General features: G+C 41.0%; 1 protein-coding gene across 5 annotated transcripts in view; it reads left to right on the forward strand.

Moving 5' to 3' along the window:
- kank4 (KN motif and ankyrin repeat domains 4) overlaps nucleotides 1-20186 on the forward strand; it is an 86372-nt gene extending 66186 nt beyond the window's left edge. For all 5 annotated transcript variants that reach the window (XM_074634958.1, XM_074634957.1, XM_074634959.1 and 2 more), the window contains 7 exons: nucleotides 3980-4073; nucleotides 7623-7913; nucleotides 10148-10232; nucleotides 10589-10808; nucleotides 10903-11045; nucleotides 11635-11835; nucleotides 15876-20186. In XM_074634958.1, coding sequence (XP_074491059.1) covers nucleotides 3980-4073; nucleotides 7623-7913; nucleotides 10148-10232; nucleotides 10589-10808; nucleotides 10903-11045; nucleotides 11635-11835; nucleotides 15876-15989 — 1148 coding nt within the window. In that variant the 3' untranslated portion in view covers nucleotides 15990-20186. The remainder of the gene's footprint in view (nucleotides 1-3979; nucleotides 4074-7622; nucleotides 7914-10147; nucleotides 10233-10588; nucleotides 10809-10902; nucleotides 11046-11634; nucleotides 11836-15875) is intronic.

Consider the following 20186-nt stretch of genomic DNA (forward strand, 5'->3'; position numbering starts at 1 on the left):
GTAGGTGAAAATGACACCCCTAAAGCAGGAACGGCGTTCTTATTGCAAGCTTTTGCCTTGTGAATTATTGTGTCATTCCCACGCTTGTTCATGTCCCCGGCTGAACTGTGACAGTGTGATTAGATATTAGTTTGACTCTGCAGTTTAAGTAGAAAAAGTCAGGAAAAAAGGATCCCATTTCCCTTGTCTGAAATATAATACCGGTTTCTCTTCTAGGTACTTAATTATCTGATACTTTGCCAGTAGTCTAATGACTCCGAGTGATATGAACAGTGATTTAGAGTCACATCTACCCACTAATACTCTCCCAATTATTCTCAGTGGTCTACCTGAAAGGGAAATGTCTCCCTTGCCTTCTAGTTCAGAGTTAAGTTATTTCTGTCTGGTGTGTTTCCCTTTTTGGATGCGATTGATCTTCTTCTGAAGCTTCTATAACATTGCAGAGGACAGGATTTAACTCAACTGGCCCCAACTCTATTTTATAATTTTTTAAAATCAGTTTGCACAACCTGTTTCTTTATAGTTTATTTTATACAATGCAGGTATAAGATATGCATATAAAAGCCCTCTTTTATATTTATACATGCTTGAATTGCAGTAACATTAGTGTAACAGTGGAAGATAAATTAATAGTATTATCTTTGGAAAAACTGCATTAAAATATATTAGATTATATTAGGTCATCTATGATGGCAGCACATTTGTATTGTCTATAAATGTAATACATACGGTGTTTCAAAGATACAGTATGTATTGGCTGTCATACAGGGTGGGTCAACGTATCCTCATACAACGGTTCGTATGATATCTAACAAAAAGTTACTCCTCATTTTTTGTGCATTTTCCTACGAATGTTGACATATGACACGTGTCAATTTCCGCTCGTTACATGCATACAGTCTTTTCAAAATAAACTTCTGTCTTCACAGGAAACAACTTGGTTAGGTTAAGGAAAAGATTGACTTGGTTAGGATTAGGCAACAAAACAACTTGGTTAGGATTAGGCAACAAAACAGCTTGGTTTGATTTAGGAAAAGATTGTGGTTTGGGTTAAAATAACTCTGAAAGTGGCGTAACTTAAGTAAGGAAGTTTTGTGACAAATAAATCAACATCGACTTCTGATTTCACATGGGCGGGGGGGGCTTTATACTTCCTGGTTCACGATTACGTGGATTACATACAAATTGATTTCATGGGGTATATACGAGACCATGAGAGTAGTGGTTGGTTGGACTCACATATATATTGTATATCAAGTATGTAATTCTTGCTTCACATAGTATGGACAAACACACATCTGCACTCATGTGCACAAATATGCGTACAAACACTTACTTACAGTACACAGTCAAATGGACACTCAAGCACAAACCCTCACACACATCAAACTGACGATGCCTTCCTCCCCTCCCTTGATGTCTCACTGTTCTGTTTCTGGCCCAGCAGCTGAAACACAGAATCACTCTGCTATCACACACATATTTTATGTTCAGAGTTCATTTTAAGTTCAGTGTTGGGAGTACAGTACAGACCAGAGTGGTTTTAAGTGATTTGTGTGTGCATGCGCATGCCTAGATACTGTACAGTATGTGCTCTCTCAAGAGTTTCCCCGTGTCTTTGTGGTTGCTCTCCACATCTCTGACATCTGAGATTCCCAGCCCAACTCCTTTCAGTTACATCAGTGTTTTACTTCCACAAATATTTGAAACAGAAACCTCTACTTTTGCATTGAGATCTCTCACTCATCCCCGTCATCAAAGACTCGAGTTGAGCTTTAGAGATTTGTATGGATGAGTGAAATATCTCTGACACAGTGAGGGAAGGTTAAATTACACTATTGGTTTATTTATTAGAAGATGGTGGATGTATTAAAATGCTGAATAAGTTCTAAGCTTCTCCTCTCCCTGCTGCTATCTCCAGAGAAATGCTGGATCTAAAAGCTTTGTAGGTGGTGGTCGCTGGGATCTTTTCAGCTGGTGGTTTCTGGCTCAAAGCCACATCCTTATGTCCCTGCATAAAACATAACAGAGGCTCTGCGCCATGTCTCGCTGTCAGGCACAACTAAGACAGCCATGCCGGGCTTAGAGCCAAGGGGAGTCAGCAAAGGAGCCCATGCAGCATCAATTATAGGGCTGTTACATACATAAAAAGGACTGACAATGTCAAGGTTGTATGTTGTCAATACGGCCTATAATGTTGACCTGTGTACATCGCCCTCTGGAGAGTTCCTGAACGTTTGTAGAGCCAAAATAACTGCAATTGTCAATCGACCTGATGAAGTTCTTCAGAGTTTAATTGTCATCATGTCTTACTTGGGTAATCCTTAATGAGCTCACATTAACACTTTTTTGTCAGGCACTTCTACTAAGAAAAGTTATTTTTCTCAACAATGTGTTCACTCACATTGGTTTTATTATTGTCTTTGTATGATATATAGATGAGGCCCTAGCTTCCCTTTGCTCTGCCAACATGGATTCCACACTACTGTATTCGATGAGCTATATTTAGTTGTAATTGCATCCAGTTCCTCAACATCATCCAGGCTTGAAATGTTACATTTTACACACACTGCTTGTTTCAGTGTTTCAGACATACTGTATACACTTTGCACGAAGAAATACAGCCAACATGTGCAAACCATTATTGTCTGTGGTATCATGAGCTACCAAAATCAGTTTGATGTATTGCTTTTACTCAGCCTTTAGACGTATAACTTACTTAAACGCAGTTACTTAGTTGTTTTGATTGTTTTTTTGCTGGATACACATAGTGGAGAAAAACAGACTGCTTCCTCAGAATTTTTTCTTCGATGTTTAAAAGATAAAGATTTCATTTTGATTTAAAGGTACAGTTTGTAGGATTTGGCAGCATCTAGTGGCGTGGTTGCAGATTGCAACCAACTGAGTACCCCTCTGCTCACTCCTCCTTTTCCAAGATTACGGTAATGTGAGTCACCGAGTGCAGAACTGTGGTAACGCCATTCACCTCGCTCAGAGGCCATCCTTACCAGAATAACACTACTACACGGAGCAACGGAAGTCAGATGGCGGCTGGCGGTACCACAGTTTTGCAATCTGCGGCTCACGTTACCGCAGTTTCACAGTTTTGGAGAACTACGATGGCCTTCAGGTAACGTGAAAACTTGAAGGTCTCTCTCTAGAGCCAGTGTTTGGTGGAAACATGGCGGACTCCGTGAAGAGGACCCGCTCCCTATGTACTGTAGAAATGAAGGGCTCATTCTAAGCTAACGAAAATACAACAATTCTTAGATTGATTATACACTAATGAAAACATAGTTATGAATATTATATTACATTTCTGCTAATAGATCCTCCGAAGTGATACACATTGGCCTTTTGAGGAAACGTTATGTATGACTCTCTGAGTAGTTCCATTTACAAAAATGTATGTGTATGTGGGTAGACATGTAGACATGTTTTTCTAGAGGTTATTAAATTACAGAGCTTTCCATTACAGTAACTGTTATACAGATAGGTGACAAAGTCCACTGGAGGTTGAACATGTTCAAAATCTCCCATAAGTGTGTATTGAGTTTACAAAGGATCTGGTAACTGCAAAGATCATACATATTTCCTCTCTCTACTCTTTCATTCACTTTTTTCTCAAATTTGTCACCAGTCTGCTCATTCGCTCACCGACAGCAAGTATAGTTGAATTGATTGTCAAATCATTCATTTAGCAATAGCTCAAGGTGTAATGACGCAGTTTTATAGTTGCGTTAACAAAAGGGGTGGCAGATCTTAAATGCTCATATGAGCTACTGACAAACAACCTACTGCGTTTTGTGTTTACGTACGAGTTCATGTAGGGAATAATACAGAATAGAAATTGTCTAGCACAAAACACACAAACACCCACTCAAATTCCACAAAGGCTTAATGAATTTTTCCCACTCTCCCTTTTCTTTTCTTTCTCTCGTTCGCCCTCTTTCTCTCTCTCTGTCCTCCTCTTCACCAGGTCTCAAATCTATTATGAAGAAAAATGGTGTTGCTGACAAGCAAGGGAGCAAGGGAGCCAAGAAAAACCTGAAGTTTGTTGGGGTGAATGGAGGGTAAAATCTTCTTTTTAATCAGCGTCCAATCTCTCTATGTGATTCATATCTTTGTGTGGGCTGCAGTGTGTTTTTGTGCATTTATATTTGTGTGTCCATGAATGTTTTGTTACTTTTTTTCCTCTACAGGAGAACTAACATCTGGGCATCCTTTGTGGACATTATTGCACAATAACTGAATTCTATGTTCTATTCTATCCTGATTTAATTTAAGAAATTCTTCAAAAACAGGGATTACATGTCTTCAATTTTCAGAGTTTTCAGGTTTAGTGTGTTACATTTTGCAAAGTGGCTTCAGTCGGATTAGCCAGTTAGCCAGAAAATAACTCCAGGCAATCCTTAGAGGTAGAGTAGGTCAAATGATTTGGATGGATTTGGTCTTATAGAAAGAAAAAAAAAACATAATACAGTATGATAAAAGTAAATATAAACTTAATCTAAAAATATTTTTTGAATGTTCATCATGAACAATTTTAGCCAGGTAAATATGCGTTCATCCTTACACTTTGGTAATCCACAAGCAGCAGTAACAATATTCTCAGTCCCAAAATCCGAAAATTAGTACAAACTAAATTGTAAGTTTGACCACAGCGTCTGTGAACTAAGTCCAGCTGTGCTTCCCACAGCTGCTTCTTGCTGTTAGTCGTCGAGGCTCACTTGAAGACACACTGCCCTGAATTTGACCTCGCTGCTGCTACTGGGAGTGTGAATGTGAGTGCGTATGAATATGTGTTGTACACTATGTGATGTGTGCGCATATTTTTGTCAGTATTGATGATACCTCAGTGCTTTGTGCAAGTGTGCTTACATCAGCGTTTGCTGAGGCTGGATGCAGTGTGAGAGTGTGTGTGCGTATGTGTGTGTACGTGTGCTTGTAAACGCTGATGAATTTTAAGTAAGCAGATGGTTGTGGTTGGAAGAACAAAGGTGCGTCTCAAAGCAGGGAGATTATTCCCTCTAGCTGATGTGATTATAGTTAGCTGTCTGGTGTTACAGTTATAACATAAAGTACCTGTATAAACGCACACACACACACACACACACACACACACAGGCACTGTTCAGACCTGGTATTAACATGCGTCTTGGTTGATTTGATCACAAGTGGACAGCTTTAAGTACGTCTGCTCACACCTGGCATTAGAACGCGTCTCCACATGCGTCTTGAGTGACAACTTGTGATCGGATCTCACTTCCCCGCTCTTTAATAAACATGTGCGTCCACTTGTGATCGGATCACCCAGGACGCATGTCAATACCAGGTCTGAACAAGGCCAAAAATACCCTGGATGCTTACCCTAACCTTAACCATAACTGCTACATGTGTGATCCTAACCCTTAGCCTAAACGTCTCAGCAAAACCAAAACCAAGTCTAGTGCTAAAATAAAAATTGGTTGTCGGGACCACATTTTGTCCCCAGATGGGAAGTGGTTCCCCACAATGTGACCTTTGTCCTCACAATAACACACAAAAGAATGTGAAGAGACACTTTTGTAGACAAATACAAACATGCACAGCTACAGAGCTACACACACATGCACACATTCATAGTAATGACCTCAGTTGTGCACACGGCCCTTGACAAATGATACACTTCTCTCTTCAGCCAAGATATCGTAGACTTTTTTAAATGTGTGCTTGGTCTCATTTCGCGTGAAATTACAAAGATGGCAAAGCTAATCTAATGAGTCACAAGAAGAATAAAATGTTTATTAATAGCACCATGCACACATCTAATGACACATTTGTTTCTATTATTCCTCATTACTGGTTTTCGAAAGTCGTGTCTACAGCGTCCCGGTGGTGTTACCTCCTGCATATCAAGGAAACGGCTGCCGTTAGGAGATCTGTTTTATTCCTATTTTCCTGTTCTTACATTCATGAGCTTCACTGTTTTATGACCTGCTCGCCTTTGCTATTATTTGTCAGAGCTGCGGTGAAGTCTATTCCTTCCTCCCTGTTTTAGTAATGATCTGCAACCATTCTCCACAGCAAATAGTGAATTATCATTCGTGGTACTGTGAGGATCTGCTCTTTATAAAAACATGAACAAGTTATATAAGATGGTCCACATCTAGTTTGTCTTTTCTGACTTTTTAAACTCCTGTTCTTGTCAATAAATATCTCTCCATGTCTATGTTACAGATGCTATTTATAATGAGACAAACATGTCAGACAACAATATTTTCTCGGACTATCTTTAGTCTCCTGCCCACACCAGGAAGTGGGCTGCTGTTTGCATTTCTTCTCCTGGGATGGTCTAACCTATCTTTGCTCTCCCTTGAGCTTCTCTGGAATCCGGGGAATGCTGCGGCCCCTGAACGCCTCTTGTGGTGTGGTGTCTCTGTGTGTGCATGTCTACAAATACGCATGAATCAGTGGCATTGAATATAAGACTTATCTGATCATTGGCGTCACAGAGGTTCCTTCATGATACACACCAATGATCAAACACACACGCACACACACACACACCAACACACACACACACACACACACACCAGCTCTAAATATGTCATCAACCTTTCCTCACTGAACAAGGTTGGGTTTTGTCCAAGCTTGTATATACGAGTGTGCAAACATACCTATGGATTTACGTGTGTATGTTTAACCGTGTGAAGGATGTTTTGGATATGTGGGCCAAGGCTGCATTAGACAAGCATCTTTTTCATGTCACGCTCGAGGCCTGGAGGGTAATGATCTGTTAGTATTTATCTAGCCTTGGCTTGTGTTGACTCAACTGCTTTCATATTTGTTTTTACTTGCATAGTAGGGCTGCACAATTAATCAAATATTAATCGCGAGCAAGATTTTGACTTCTCACAATTAATGAACATGATCGCCTGAGATGTTGACGTTTAAAATGCGTGCAAAAAGCCAGCTCCGTAGACTTAGTGCTCGCTGCGCCCTCTCTCCCTGTAGGGAGGGATGGGGCTCCCGGCGCAACGTTCAACCGGGCGGAGCCCATCTCGTTAATCATACTTTGTGGCTGTGACTTTTGATGTCGTGTCATCACCATTTACATCTATACAACCAATGGGTTTATGATTAAATTGTTTACTAGAGAAAAGTTCTTTATGGATCTAGACTTTTAACTTAGCTCTCAAAGTCCACCAGATTGATGCATTTAACTTTCAATTTAAATTGAATCCAGAAACTGTTTTGAGGCCCTAGTGAGGACAACAGTCTCTGTTTACCAAACTGACAAAGGCCACCGCATCAACAGAGGTTTCGTTTAGTGGCGCATATCCTAACGAAACACAAAAAGCCATTTGCCTACGGCGAGATTGTAATAGAGGCGATGACTGTGGTGGCTGAAACGTTATTAACGGACCATAAAAGGAAGACAGACATTATGTCTGCTATTGGCGATGTACAACGTGGTGCTATGAGTAGCTCTCGGCCATGTTCATTTTGTCAAATTAGCTCTCAGAGGTAAAAAAGGTTGGATGCCCCTGGGCTAGAGTATGCAAAAGCTTTATTCTAGATGGCAGAATGTGGATGATGTTGGTGTCAATGCTCTGAAACTTGTTTGTGTCCACTCCCAGCTATGAGTCCACATCCAGTGAAGAGTCCAGTGGAGATGAGAAGTCGAAGGTGGAGGTGGAGGTGGAGGTGGAGGTGGAGGAGGAGGAGGAAGACAGTTCAGAACCAGAGGTAGAGAAGAAAAAGGAAAAGGAGACTGAGCCTCAGCCGGCAGAGAAGCCTGAAGAGGGATCAGAGACCCAGAAGAAGGATGAAGAGGTCTCAGCCGAGGGAGGAGGTGCTGTGGCTGCAGAGAAGGAGGCTGAACTAGGCCTGCTGGATCCAGAAGGCAGCCTGGAAGACCAGGCTGAAGGGTGAGACGGCTTCATTTATAGTTGTGTGTCAGGGGTTAGGTGGCGCCGTAGCTGTGGAGCATGGACTGCTTTCCGATGGTGGCATAGATGTTGTTGATGGTGAAGAATACGTGAGGCAGATTTAAAAAAAGGCTCAGGCATCTTCTATTTTTCAGGAACACAAAGCCATCTGAACTGCAACTCCCCCTCTGCTCACTGTGATCCATGCTCTCAATCACAGTGAATGAAACAAAATAAACACGGCGAGAAGAGTTTCATATTCAGTGATGAAACAACTTCCCACTGTAGCTCATATCATGAAGTGAATGAAATAATTTAAACACAGTTAATGCAAGGAATATAAAGCAATTAAAGCACAACACAGCCATAGACAGCGTGACGTATGATGTCGGGTAAGCACAAGCGAGTGCTTTGTTTTGTGTCCAGCTACAGCCTACATACTCAGACAGGTGCTGAATGACGCTCCAAAATACAGTGGGCCTCAAACACACACACTGAAATCCAATTAAAACATACCTACTCACACTTTTGTACATCCCTGCTTACCTCTTACTATCTTGCACAGACTCACTGCCACACTCACACACCGTTAGCCTCTGTTTTCATACACATACACACTAAATGCACACCTGTTTCCACGTACACTTTAATGTACAGTAAGCTTCACACAAGCACACACAACTAAACCATGAAGTGCTAAGAGTCTGGGACAAAAAGCAAATAACCAGCAGCGTTTGATCACTTATCTGTCTCAGGGATGTGGACAGGGTTGAGGGCCCCGGGGCCAGACACTAGATGGGGCCTCTGGGAGAAGGCAGGACTTATATTAACTCATCACTCAGCACCTGTCTGATCAGTCCTATGTGTGTGTGTGCTGGTACATATAGTATGTGTGTGTTATTGCTAGAGTACAGTACACAGTGAGAGTGTGATCCACTCAGACTTACGCTTCATTTCCATATAGCTCTGTATGCGAGTCAACCAGAAGTTCATTCATTCATTCATTCATATTGGAACCTCCGTCATCTCTGATGTGTTTTTGAAACTCCTCCTTATGTTTTTGTTTTGGGTGTGTAATTTGCCTCGAGTAGGTTGAAAAATGTAACTTTTGCGGCAGATTATGGACGGACCATATGCACTGTGTTCCACAGGAAGTTAGCATGTTGAATTATCAAATGAATAACTGATTGATGAAAGTTATACAGCTCTATTTATAATTTTTTTTTCTAAGTGAAAAGTTCAACGGCATATTTAGCAGTTTTGTGAACTATTTTGTTTAAAGACGTATGAACCATTAAAGACTATGTTACACAGCAGGCATGCTACCAATGTAAATTATTACTAGTTACTAATGTAAATATGCGAAACTTTTCACTTTGAAAAAAATTATAAATATGACGTGTCTAGGGCTGACCCAAATGCTTCGAAGCTTTGACCGTTACCATGGTATTCGACCTCCAAATCACTATTCGAATGCTTCGTTTTTTTGTTTATATATAAGTATGAAATAATGATGTATAAATCTCAAAATAGCCCATGAAATAAAGAATAAATCCCAACAAAGCTTCGAAGCCCAAAAAATGGTATCCGGGACAGCCCTAGATTAGTAGAGACAGTAACATATAGATATATAAAAACACTTGTTATATCTATGTTGTAACTTCTCTCCCATATCTTCTACCTTCTATCCACTACCGTAAAGAGATGCTAGATGATTTCCTTACGTTGAATACAAGGGTGCGTACTCTGTATACGGATTTATGGACACAAAACAAAACTGTGTGTAAACGAGGCGTTAGTGCTGCTTGAGATGTACAGTTTGCATGATAGACGAGCCGTTTGAGCACATGGTGGATATTATTGGACAGTGAATCAGTGTAAACTGTTACCGTGGAGGTTTGCATGTGCCATCAATGCATCAGACTGTTGACAGATGTGTGTGTATACGCTGCAGAGGCCCGCAAGGCATCTTTTATCTTTTGTTTTCATCCGAGATAGAATTTACACAAGAACCAAAGTAGCCGTAGTGGCCATATGTTATGCAGACTTGATGGTATTTCCACACTGAACCTGGAAAAGCAGTAAAGAAAACCATGGAAAGAACAGATGTCGGGGGGTGCTGGGTTAAATTTGGATGTTTTTCAGATACTCCCAGTCTGCTTGAAAGTTCTTGACGCAAAAAATATTTTTAAAAATGATTGAAATTATTACTGTCATCTGGTCTTTGTTGGCAGGGAGAAAGTTGACCAGGGGTTTATAGACGCCTGCCTCTATGTAAAAGACCGCATGGAAGAGGTTTCATCCCCAGATAAAGAAATGGTAAGACTTTTTTTTGGCTGTTATTTTAATTCTTCAAAGTTGGGGAAAATGATTCTATGTACTTTATCAAATCTGATTGGACTGCAAAGTCAATGTCCATGGTTTTCAGTTAGTCAGTTACTAAGCTTCTGAATCACTGATACAATGTATTTTTGTTTAGGGAAAATGCTTCAGACTCTTTGTGGATGTTCTGTTAGAGCTCCTTAACTTCACGGAGTAGAATAATGTGGTTTACAGTGCCGTTCCTCAGGCTGCTCAACAGCCCAAACAGTAAAAATGATGTTCAAGGAACAGTAAAAATGCTGCCACGGGCGGCTGTTTCATTTATATCGTTTCTCTCCTTCCTCTCTCGCCAGCGCCAGGTTTTAGTGGTGCTCTACCAGGAGTGGTTCAAGATCTCCAGTCAGAAAGACTCGCAGGCCGATACCGTCAGATTATACCTGCGACAAGTGGGCTTAACCACACCCACTCTCCTGCCATACGTGGTTAACTTGACCGACGGCAACGGGAATATGGCCCTCCATTACAGCGTGTCGCATTCAAACTTCCCTGTTGTCAAACTGCTGCTGGACACTGGTGAGATGCAAACACTCACAGAGACACGCAGTTGCACGAAATGACTCGAAAATGCTCTCTTTGACTTAGTAAAATATTATCTTTGTGTGTTCAGGTCTATGCGAGACAGACAATGTGAACAAGGCGGGCTATACGCCAGTGATGCTCGCTGCACTGACGGCTGCTGAGAGCTCTGATGACCTGGAGGTGGCGCAACAACTGTTGAAACTAGGTGACGTCAACGCATGCTCCAGACAGGTAATGAATATGCCTGCACTAACTCATCGGGTCCACTAAATTCACTGATTATCAAAGGATTGGTTGTGTTGTGTTGTTGTTGGACAGGAAGTTGTATTTCAGGCACAGTAAGCCTGGGAATCTAATGAATCCTCTAGGGAAATCAGTGCATCTTAGGATATTTTTACAAGTGGGTCACTTTACAGAAATACACACTATGTTTCTCGACAGCGAGGCCATCTACAGTTCAAACTGAACACAATTTATAAATGGGAGGGAATAGCATGTTAGGTAAAGAATACTGAAGTGTCAGGAACCCTTGAAAGCACCGTTTGCACATTCGGAAAGAAATGAATCTGCTAAAACTGAACTTCTGTGTGACTTTAAACTTTATGCAGAAATATAGTCCAGATACATATGTTCAATTTCAAAACATGACACTCTACTCTCCTTTTTTGCACATGTTAATTTGCCCCTTTCACTTACGTTTCCTTCTCGTCCTCTATTCCCTCCCTCATCCCCGACCCTGCATCTCTTTATCTCCCCTTCATACCTTCCCTCTCACTCAGTTTAATCCTAACTATCTGTATCTCTCGCTCTCTTTCTCTAGGCAGGTCAGACGGCACTCATGCTTGCGGTGTGCCACGGCCGCGTTGCCATGGTGAAGCTGCTCCTGAGCTGCGGTACGGATGTAAATGCCCAGGACCGCGAGGGCTCCACGGCCCTGATGTGTGCCAGCGAACATGGACACACAAACATCGTTCGTATGCTGCTGGAGACAGGTCGCTGTGACACCAGCCTCATAGATAAGGTATACTGCAAAGTTGAAATTACACTGTCAACTGGACTGTTTGGAAGTTATCAAAGGTGAGATGCCTTCTGAATGTGTTAAAGACCTCTTCAAGTTCTTGTTCAGATTGACCAGGATGTTTTGTCCTCAAAGCTGTTTTTTTTTTTTGTTCTATTCTTGTAACTGGACATAAATTGAGTCATTTGCTGTTTATGCACTTCACTGCATAAACAGTGCAGCTCCACTGATGTTTTAGCATGCAGTCCCATGCGTGAACTGTTGCCTTAGTGCGTTGCCAGGTTTAAAATACTGTATATCACAATGTCATTGTAAATAACAGAATGCAGCTCAACACAGACCAAATATGCTCACTGACAGACGCTATAAAATAGGGGTGTGACGAAATATCGTGTCATGAAATATCGTGTCATGAAATATCGCGATATAAAAACGTGACAATATGCATCGTTGAGACAAAAAACTGAATCGCGATATCAGGGCATAATAGCTACTATGTACATACGTACATACGTGCTCCGGGGCTAAAGCTGCAGCCTCTTCCTGCTGCTCTGCAAGGCCTATGGAAGGAGGCTGAGTACACGTCATATCTTTGGGGTACAACACATGCGCAGTAAAACCTGGTCTGCCCTCGCCGACATGAACCAATCGCAACGCACGGCCGCAGCTTCAGTTACACTGCGCATGTGTCATACCCCATACCCCAAGAGCCATGCCATGTCCGCCCGTGACCCGTCCTCCTTTCATAGGCCCACATACATCAACACACACAGCGCAGTCAGTGAACAGCTGATCAGAGACGAGTTGACAATTATGCCCGTGCAATAAAACTTTGCAAGTGTAAAGCCAAGATACGTTATACTACGGAGCCTCCGTGTTATTAATTTATTATCTTCATAAAGTCCAGGAGCAGCGTAACCCTCGGCTACACATGACTGAAACTAAAGCTGGCAGTAGGCACGCGGATGATGGCTCAAGCTGAACGGAGAGGGGGGGAAATCGTACTCGGGCAGCTCGGCAGAGGTCTGCGCTCTCCGAGTGCCATTCTAGTTTGTCATGTATCTTACTGGTAAACTGATCAGCTGGCTGAGACAAAGCCAAACCCAATATCGTGTATCGTATCGTGAGCTGAGTGAATCGTCACACCCCTAATATAAAATACAGAGACAAATAAAGAGTCTGTAGGCAAAACATGACTTCAATATGGGTTCACCTCTCTAACCCCCACAGTGGCATGTATTTATGTGTCTTTGGCTTCATTTCGACCGCGATGACTCTTCCTTAAGGGTTACTGAAATGTCAGGGATCACTGCTTCATTTCAAGAGCTAGTTATCTGCAGCTTGTACTACATGAATGGTCACACAGCACACACATACTGTGGAATATGTCACTAGATATTAGGCTGCCCCTGCGGTCAGTGTTAGGTGCCCTGTAAAAGAGCATACAGTAGCTGATGCCAGGCCCACACAAAGTAGATTGATTGTTCAACCTCGTACATTATTGATTTCTCTGGATTGTCGATTCTCCCCTGCAGCCCGAGATGCCCAGTCAGAGAACAGCCACATCACCACTGATGCCTTGCACTGACTCCTTGCAAACAATCCTGTAAACACTGTCGTAACCATAGACTGTATATAAATAAGGATAACATGACAGCTCCCTAAAAGTGAAGCCAAAATATCTTGATCACCCCCTGGTGGCTGGCTGCAGTATAGGTCAAAAAGCCCGCCCTCGCCATGTTAGCGCATGGGACATGGGCCAAACAAAAAAATTTCAAAGTACACGTCAAATATTTTTTTTCAAAGATGGTTTCTGTCATTTTAGGTAGTTTTTCATTTTTCTGATAAGTTTGGTTTAATTAGTTATTTGATGCTATAAAAAGGGGGTGAGATGTCATGATTGACAGCTGCTCTGAGTGAAGTAGTCGTGGAGCTGGAGGCTTGGGAATTGTACGAGAGAGGAGATGTAACTTTAAATTTCCATAACCGTCACAAGTCTGTAATAGAACATGTGTCAATTTGATCATTATAGAGATATTATGGTTAGTTGTTGTGTCTTTCTAGCCAAACAGCTGCCGTGGTGCTAACATAGCAGCTAGGTGGATCACGCCAACAAGTTGTGTCCGTTCTCGGCTTGTGATTGGTTCAGGCGTAGTATATAAACATAGAATTGAATTGAATAGATTGGCCCCATTGTCACAGGTACCTGATCCAGCTATTTGAGTCAGTATCAGCCCGATATGCGTTCCAGTATTGGTATCGGTGCATCCCTACTCATATCCGGGATATTTTGACTTTACTTTTGTACAGTGGGAGTTAGTGGAGACGCGTCGTCTATCTATAAATACAGCCTATGGTTGCAACACTGCTGCCACTCGTATAGCATTTCTTAAACCCCACCTCAACACCTGAATCAAACTGTGGGCTTTGATTCTAGCTCCCGAAGGATGCAAGTATTGTCACTCCTTATTTAACACAACATGTCGCTTCTTCCAACAACTACTATAACATTAAAGCATTTCTACAACACTTTTTCTTGCCCAGTCCTGCGGGATGGGACTTCAGAGAACACCTCATGTCATGTGTTCTCAACAATTAGCTATAAATCATGATAAGCCTTCAGTACAGCCGTTCACTAGATTGTTCTTCATCACATGGACAACCAAGATTAATCTGTACAGACGTGTCCTGCAATCATCCGATAACTCAACCGTGTGCCTCTGGTAGATTATTTGCTGTGTGACTCCATGACAACACATGAGCACGCACTATATTTAGTGCTAGTGGAGGACAAACATTATATCAAAACTGAGGAAATCAGCAGTTCTGGCAAGCTATTTTATATTATGTGCAAGTAAGTCAAGCAGGTTTGTATATTTATACAAAGTATAATACACAACATTCACACTGTGCTGAGACATCAAGAAGCCTTGTCTGTTGTAGTTTGCTGCGATGTCTAATATCAAGCCTTTGATTAGAAGAATGAATAGGAAACACCAGAACACACTGTGAGAATGATGCAGGAAGTTATTATAAGCTGTATTACAGAGCGTTCAGTCAGCGGAGAAAATGTAAAGCTATGTTTCTTAATTAATGTTTCCGTGTCAAGCACACAACCAATCTCAAACTATATACAGACGGCTTTATCATTCTCATTTTGGATAATTGTTAGTAGAGCATGACTTGTTCCATAAGTAATGAGTAGGATGGGTTCAATGAGAGACAGCTACGCATATCTGAGCTGTTGATGAATACAGCAATTGAAAATAGACGCGAACAGCATCGCCAATATTGGTGAATCTACAGGTAAACATCTACAACAAAACCACAAACATAGTTGTTGTTTTTTCATCAGTAAGAGCAGTGACAATAAAAGCATCCATGTAAATTTGACAGATCCCCGTAAAGCTTGTGCATTGCTTTTTAAATTGGTTGTTTAGCTTATATATGAAAGAAAAAGGTGCAGCTGCAACAAATAACATATTTTTTTTCTAATTTGTATAGGTCTTTTTTGTTGCAGTATTTGTTCGTATTGGTCCTGGAGAAAAGGACTTAAAAATGTTTTTATATTAAAAGGGTCAACAATTTTCTTACTGATGTTTATGTCTTCGGACATTTCCCTTTCATTATATCCTACAAACCCTCCCCAGGCTTATTATTTAACCCTGGTCTATTACACAGGCAATTTCTGCATGACGTACGTAGAGAAGCTTATTATCAGTGGATACTATTATAATCTCTGTTGCACATTTTGATGTGTAATTTGGGAAGAAAATGATAAAATCAGATTTACAGAAAAATGACAAATGATAATCTCATGTGGCATTTCAAGAAGGGAAAAAAGGTTAAACTAATTTCCAGATACTGAACCCAGCTCGTTGTTTACAGCTCAGTAGTGGTGCTGCCTACATCAGGGCAGGTGCAGTATACTATAATGTCTTGAGAAAGAGCAACACAACACTGCCCCTGTCAGGATAAGAAGAGTCACTGCAATGATCTTTGACGTAAAACTGTGACATGTTTCTCTCTCTGTTTCTCCCCAGAATGGACAGACAGCCCGGTCGGCGGCAGAGGCAGCCTCCCACCAAGAGATAATTGACCTCCTGAAGGCCAACACTGAGACCTCTGAGCCCTCGTCTACCACAGACCTCCTCTGAGCCAGGACCATCCTGTTTACTTCTCCCCACCACTCCAGCTCGCCAACCCCCCAACCCTTCAATTTCCCTCTGCCCACCAACAAAGAGGCACATGTGGTGACACCATACAAGACTCTGTATGGAAAAAAAGTGGGTGAGCTGCTCTGTTTACCGTGGAACTACATAGAAACCTCTGACACTGGAGTGTACGCCCAAATTCTTCCTCCACATCTCTGCCAACATGCCCCGTGGGTGTTTATGGATATGCTGCATCAACCACTCGGTGGACAGACAACAAACGGGGCCCGGTAGAATTGATGATAAGACGTGGCCATGACGACAAGTGTGATTGACAGGATATTCCAAGAGGGAGCAGGGACGGACGGACTGGCAAGCAGATGAAGAGACACTGACGAACTGCTGCTTCTTATCATCAACTAGCTCTTCAAGCAAAATACTAAGCACATGATCTACCTTTCAGATATATTAAATATGACATTATTTCTATTTTTTTCCTTCATGACATCGACATCATTCTTTTCATATTTGGACATAAGCCATTATTGAGAACATAGTATATGTAGAATGTTATTCTAACAGATTATAATCATGAACAAACACAGAAACTGTATTTTCTACTGCACTTTTCTATTGTGTTTGTGTACAGTAAATAGTCCTCTCTAATATCGGTGTCCACAAGAAACTATATATCTCCAAAAGTGTGAATTATAGAGTAGAACGTCTGGTGAAATTCCCCATCATTCAGTGGATATTTAACAATATTTATTAATGTATTGTTTTTGCCATAGTAATGATATGTTTCGCATACGGGGACATGGGTGATCGTCATGTGTGAATTATTGAAAAACAAATGGTTTCGTTGGAGGTAAAATGTTTCTGTTGGACACAAAAGAAATGATTTTTATAATTACATATATAACCAGATTAAAGAAAGTCTTCTAATAAGAAGTCCTGTTCAGAAGGTGCTGCATGCCAATACACAGTTACTCCCCCTACTGTCTGTCCTATAGTACTAAACAACAGTATGTTGTAATACTGTCTGTTCTCATGATTAACATCTCTCTCTCTCGTCCTCCGTCCTTCAGTTCAAATATAACGTGTGTCTTGTTCGCCTGCTCGTTTAAAAATCAAATCCTGTATGCAACTGCTACGAAATGCACAATGAATGTCAGGCTGGCTGTGATACATTCCAAGAAAACTATGTAGCAAGTCTAACTATATACTGGCATGGATTATGGGACTAACTGAGACATAGGCTGGCTGACATAGGAATGAATATTTTTACCATGTGCGACTAAAGACACTTAATCTCTAAGAAACTCTTGATTATGAAGATCTGATCTGCCTGTTACATCTTCAAGTTACTAACACTGGTTCCCTTTGTTCCTGCCTCAAGGCATTCATATTTCAAAATGTTAAAGATGTTAAAACCGAAAGCAATGGGCTGTTGATGGCTTGCAGTCCTAAAAGAAGCAATATTAATGAAAATACTACCTGTTCAATCAGAAGCTAGAGGGGGAGTGGCTTTGGTCTAGCCTTAATCAGATGACCGTCCTACATTTTAGAGGTAAAATGTGTTCCAGGTCTTTTTCTTCTTCTCTCCACAAGCGTACACCCATATTCCTATAAAGTATCTTAAAAACAGGAGTACTGGTCTGATAAAATGTTTACAACTTAACAGCTCCCCTTCAGTGACCCCTGCAGAAAACCCCTAAATGTCCAGCAGGTCAGGAAGTTTACAGGAAACAAAGTAATCAATAATTTGGAGGATTGTTTTCACCCCTTCTGGAGAGGGACATAACCATACGTCATTGTGTTTTGAAAGTTGACATTCAAATCAAAGCTTTCAGCCGATTAGACTGTTGTCAAGCGTCATCGGTCGCTATAAGCACCATAGATACGAGTCAATAGGGGCCTACTACACCCAATAGAAGGTTTTATCATCTATTCACATGGTAGATCACTGAAAGAAGGTATAAAAGAACACAACAGCGACCTCCTGCGACCGTAGTAATTATGACAGGAGCAGAAGCAGAAGTCAGGCACTGTAGTATAGGCAACTTGATATATATGGAGGTCAGGGTGATGAATGATCCCATGTGAAACCAACAATGTGTAGTTTTGTCTTTGTGTTCACTTTTGAAACATAGTTATTTTAAGCCAAAACAAAATGGTTTTCTCTAAACTTAACTAAGTGGTTTTGTTGCCAATAAACCTAAAGAAGCGTTTTTGTATGTCTTCAAAACATAATGTTTCATTCAGTTTTACGTGTTGCGTTTAAGTTTCGCTTTCACTTTTGCAACATAGTAGGCATAGTAGGCCCCTAATGACCCACAACTATGGTGCTTATAGCGACCGATAACGCCTATTTAATGGCCTGATAACAGTCGAATCAAGTGCAGCTTTAAAGCTTTAAAGGTACTCCAGCAATTTAGTATTGCCCTTTCCTAAAGTTGGGGATCCCTCAGTGGTCACAATGGAAGCAGCAGAGGCCGACTTATCCTTACTTTTAGTATGATTCAAGCTCCAAAAACACTGGATACTCTAATTCCCATAATGCAACCAGTGGTATTGTTTTGTTTGACCCTCCCTGTCTGGTAAAAACGCCCATGTCTTTCAAACTCCATACCCCCGGTTTGTAACACAGGCTTTCTTTTATAAACTTCTCCAAGACAAGATAACCCAGAGGTCTGGGTTACTGTATCTGACTCCTCCAGAGAAGACATTAAACAACTGTTTTCTGTTTGACTGGGGTTTGCTGGGGTTACTGAAGGTGCAGTTTAAAAGGGTAATACCACTCATTTGTAACAACTGCCATATCTGTGTGGTCTACGACGGTCCAGTCTGCATTTACAGTCAGAAAATAAATCACTTTCTACAGAGGCCAGATTGAGGTCCAAGACTCTGGAGAGTCTTCAGTATCTGTTTCTTAGTGACACATAAAACATCTCAGCTCTTATTACTACTTTTAGAGAGATGGATTCCAAATTAATTGGTTTGCTTCAGTCATAATACAATTATATTTCTATGCCTACGGCATGTAGTGCTGAAATTAACAACCTTCTTTCTGAGGTGCAGTTTGATCTGACCACGAGGTGCTGCACCAGCGCTCTCTCATTCCCAGACACTTTATTAATATGGGTGCTAATATGGGACTATAATAAAGATTGACATGAAGATAGACCTCTTATATAAAAGTTATATAGTAGTATATATATATATACAATGGCTGCATTCCTCAGCAACAATGGGGATTTGTCAACAGTGGCTTAGTAATCAGATCATTTGTTGAGTCACAAAGTAGAACAGATTTTCTCAACGATGAGGCTGCGTTTACACAGGATCAGAAAGAATTTATTTTAACTCAACGCAGCACATCTGATCATTACTGGTTTGTCTGAATATTAAGGGTCATAAATTAGATTCTGTGTAGCTTCCCACATTTCAGACAGCTAAAGGATGATCCGATCTGTGCTGTGTGAAGTATATCTGGTATATCTGGTCTTCCGTGCCTGTGTATTAAGTCTTAAAGTGAATCGCATCCATATGTTTAATCCAGTGTGACCCAGATGTAATATGGTTTCATAACTGGCTCAACACCAAAGAAGTGAAATCAAATCTGTTCCACATGGGGTTAAATATATAGTTTTATCTGTTCCTGTAAATGTACCCAAATACATGTACATACAGTATTGTGAAAAATATATAACAAGTATTGTCTGACAGTTTGCTCTAAAAATTATATAAGTATTTATTCCAAATGCTATATTTTTTACCATATATAGTATACTTATGTATGCATGGACAAATATTCCAGTGATTCTGTTGGAGGGGGATTTGAATGATTGGAAACTATGCTGAGTGTTCCCTGATGATGTGATTATTCAGCTTATCTTTGACTGGTTGGGCGGTATAGTACATGTGTGATGTTGACAGGGTTGTGGACTGTGTCATGTGCCCTTTAATGCGACCTTTAACATTTGTGGGGGAAATATGAAGCAGATTCGACACTGGCTAAACACTATACGGGCAACGTCTCCCTTGTTTGGGTACCCATCTGAAAATCCAAGTCTATGTACATGACAGAGTCACATGTAAAAACCTGTACCTCTCTGTAATATTCCTTGTACAACGGGCGTATATGTTGCAAACCAGAGAACTACTTCTAAATAAATAAATATGAAGATTTAAAACTCA

The sequence above is a fragment of the Sebastes fasciatus genome, chromosome 5, assembly GCF_043250625.1.
Source record: "Sebastes fasciatus isolate fSebFas1 chromosome 5, fSebFas1.pri, whole genome shotgun sequence".
Classification (NCBI taxonomy): Eukaryota; Metazoa; Chordata; class Actinopteri; order Perciformes; family Sebastidae; genus Sebastes; species Sebastes fasciatus.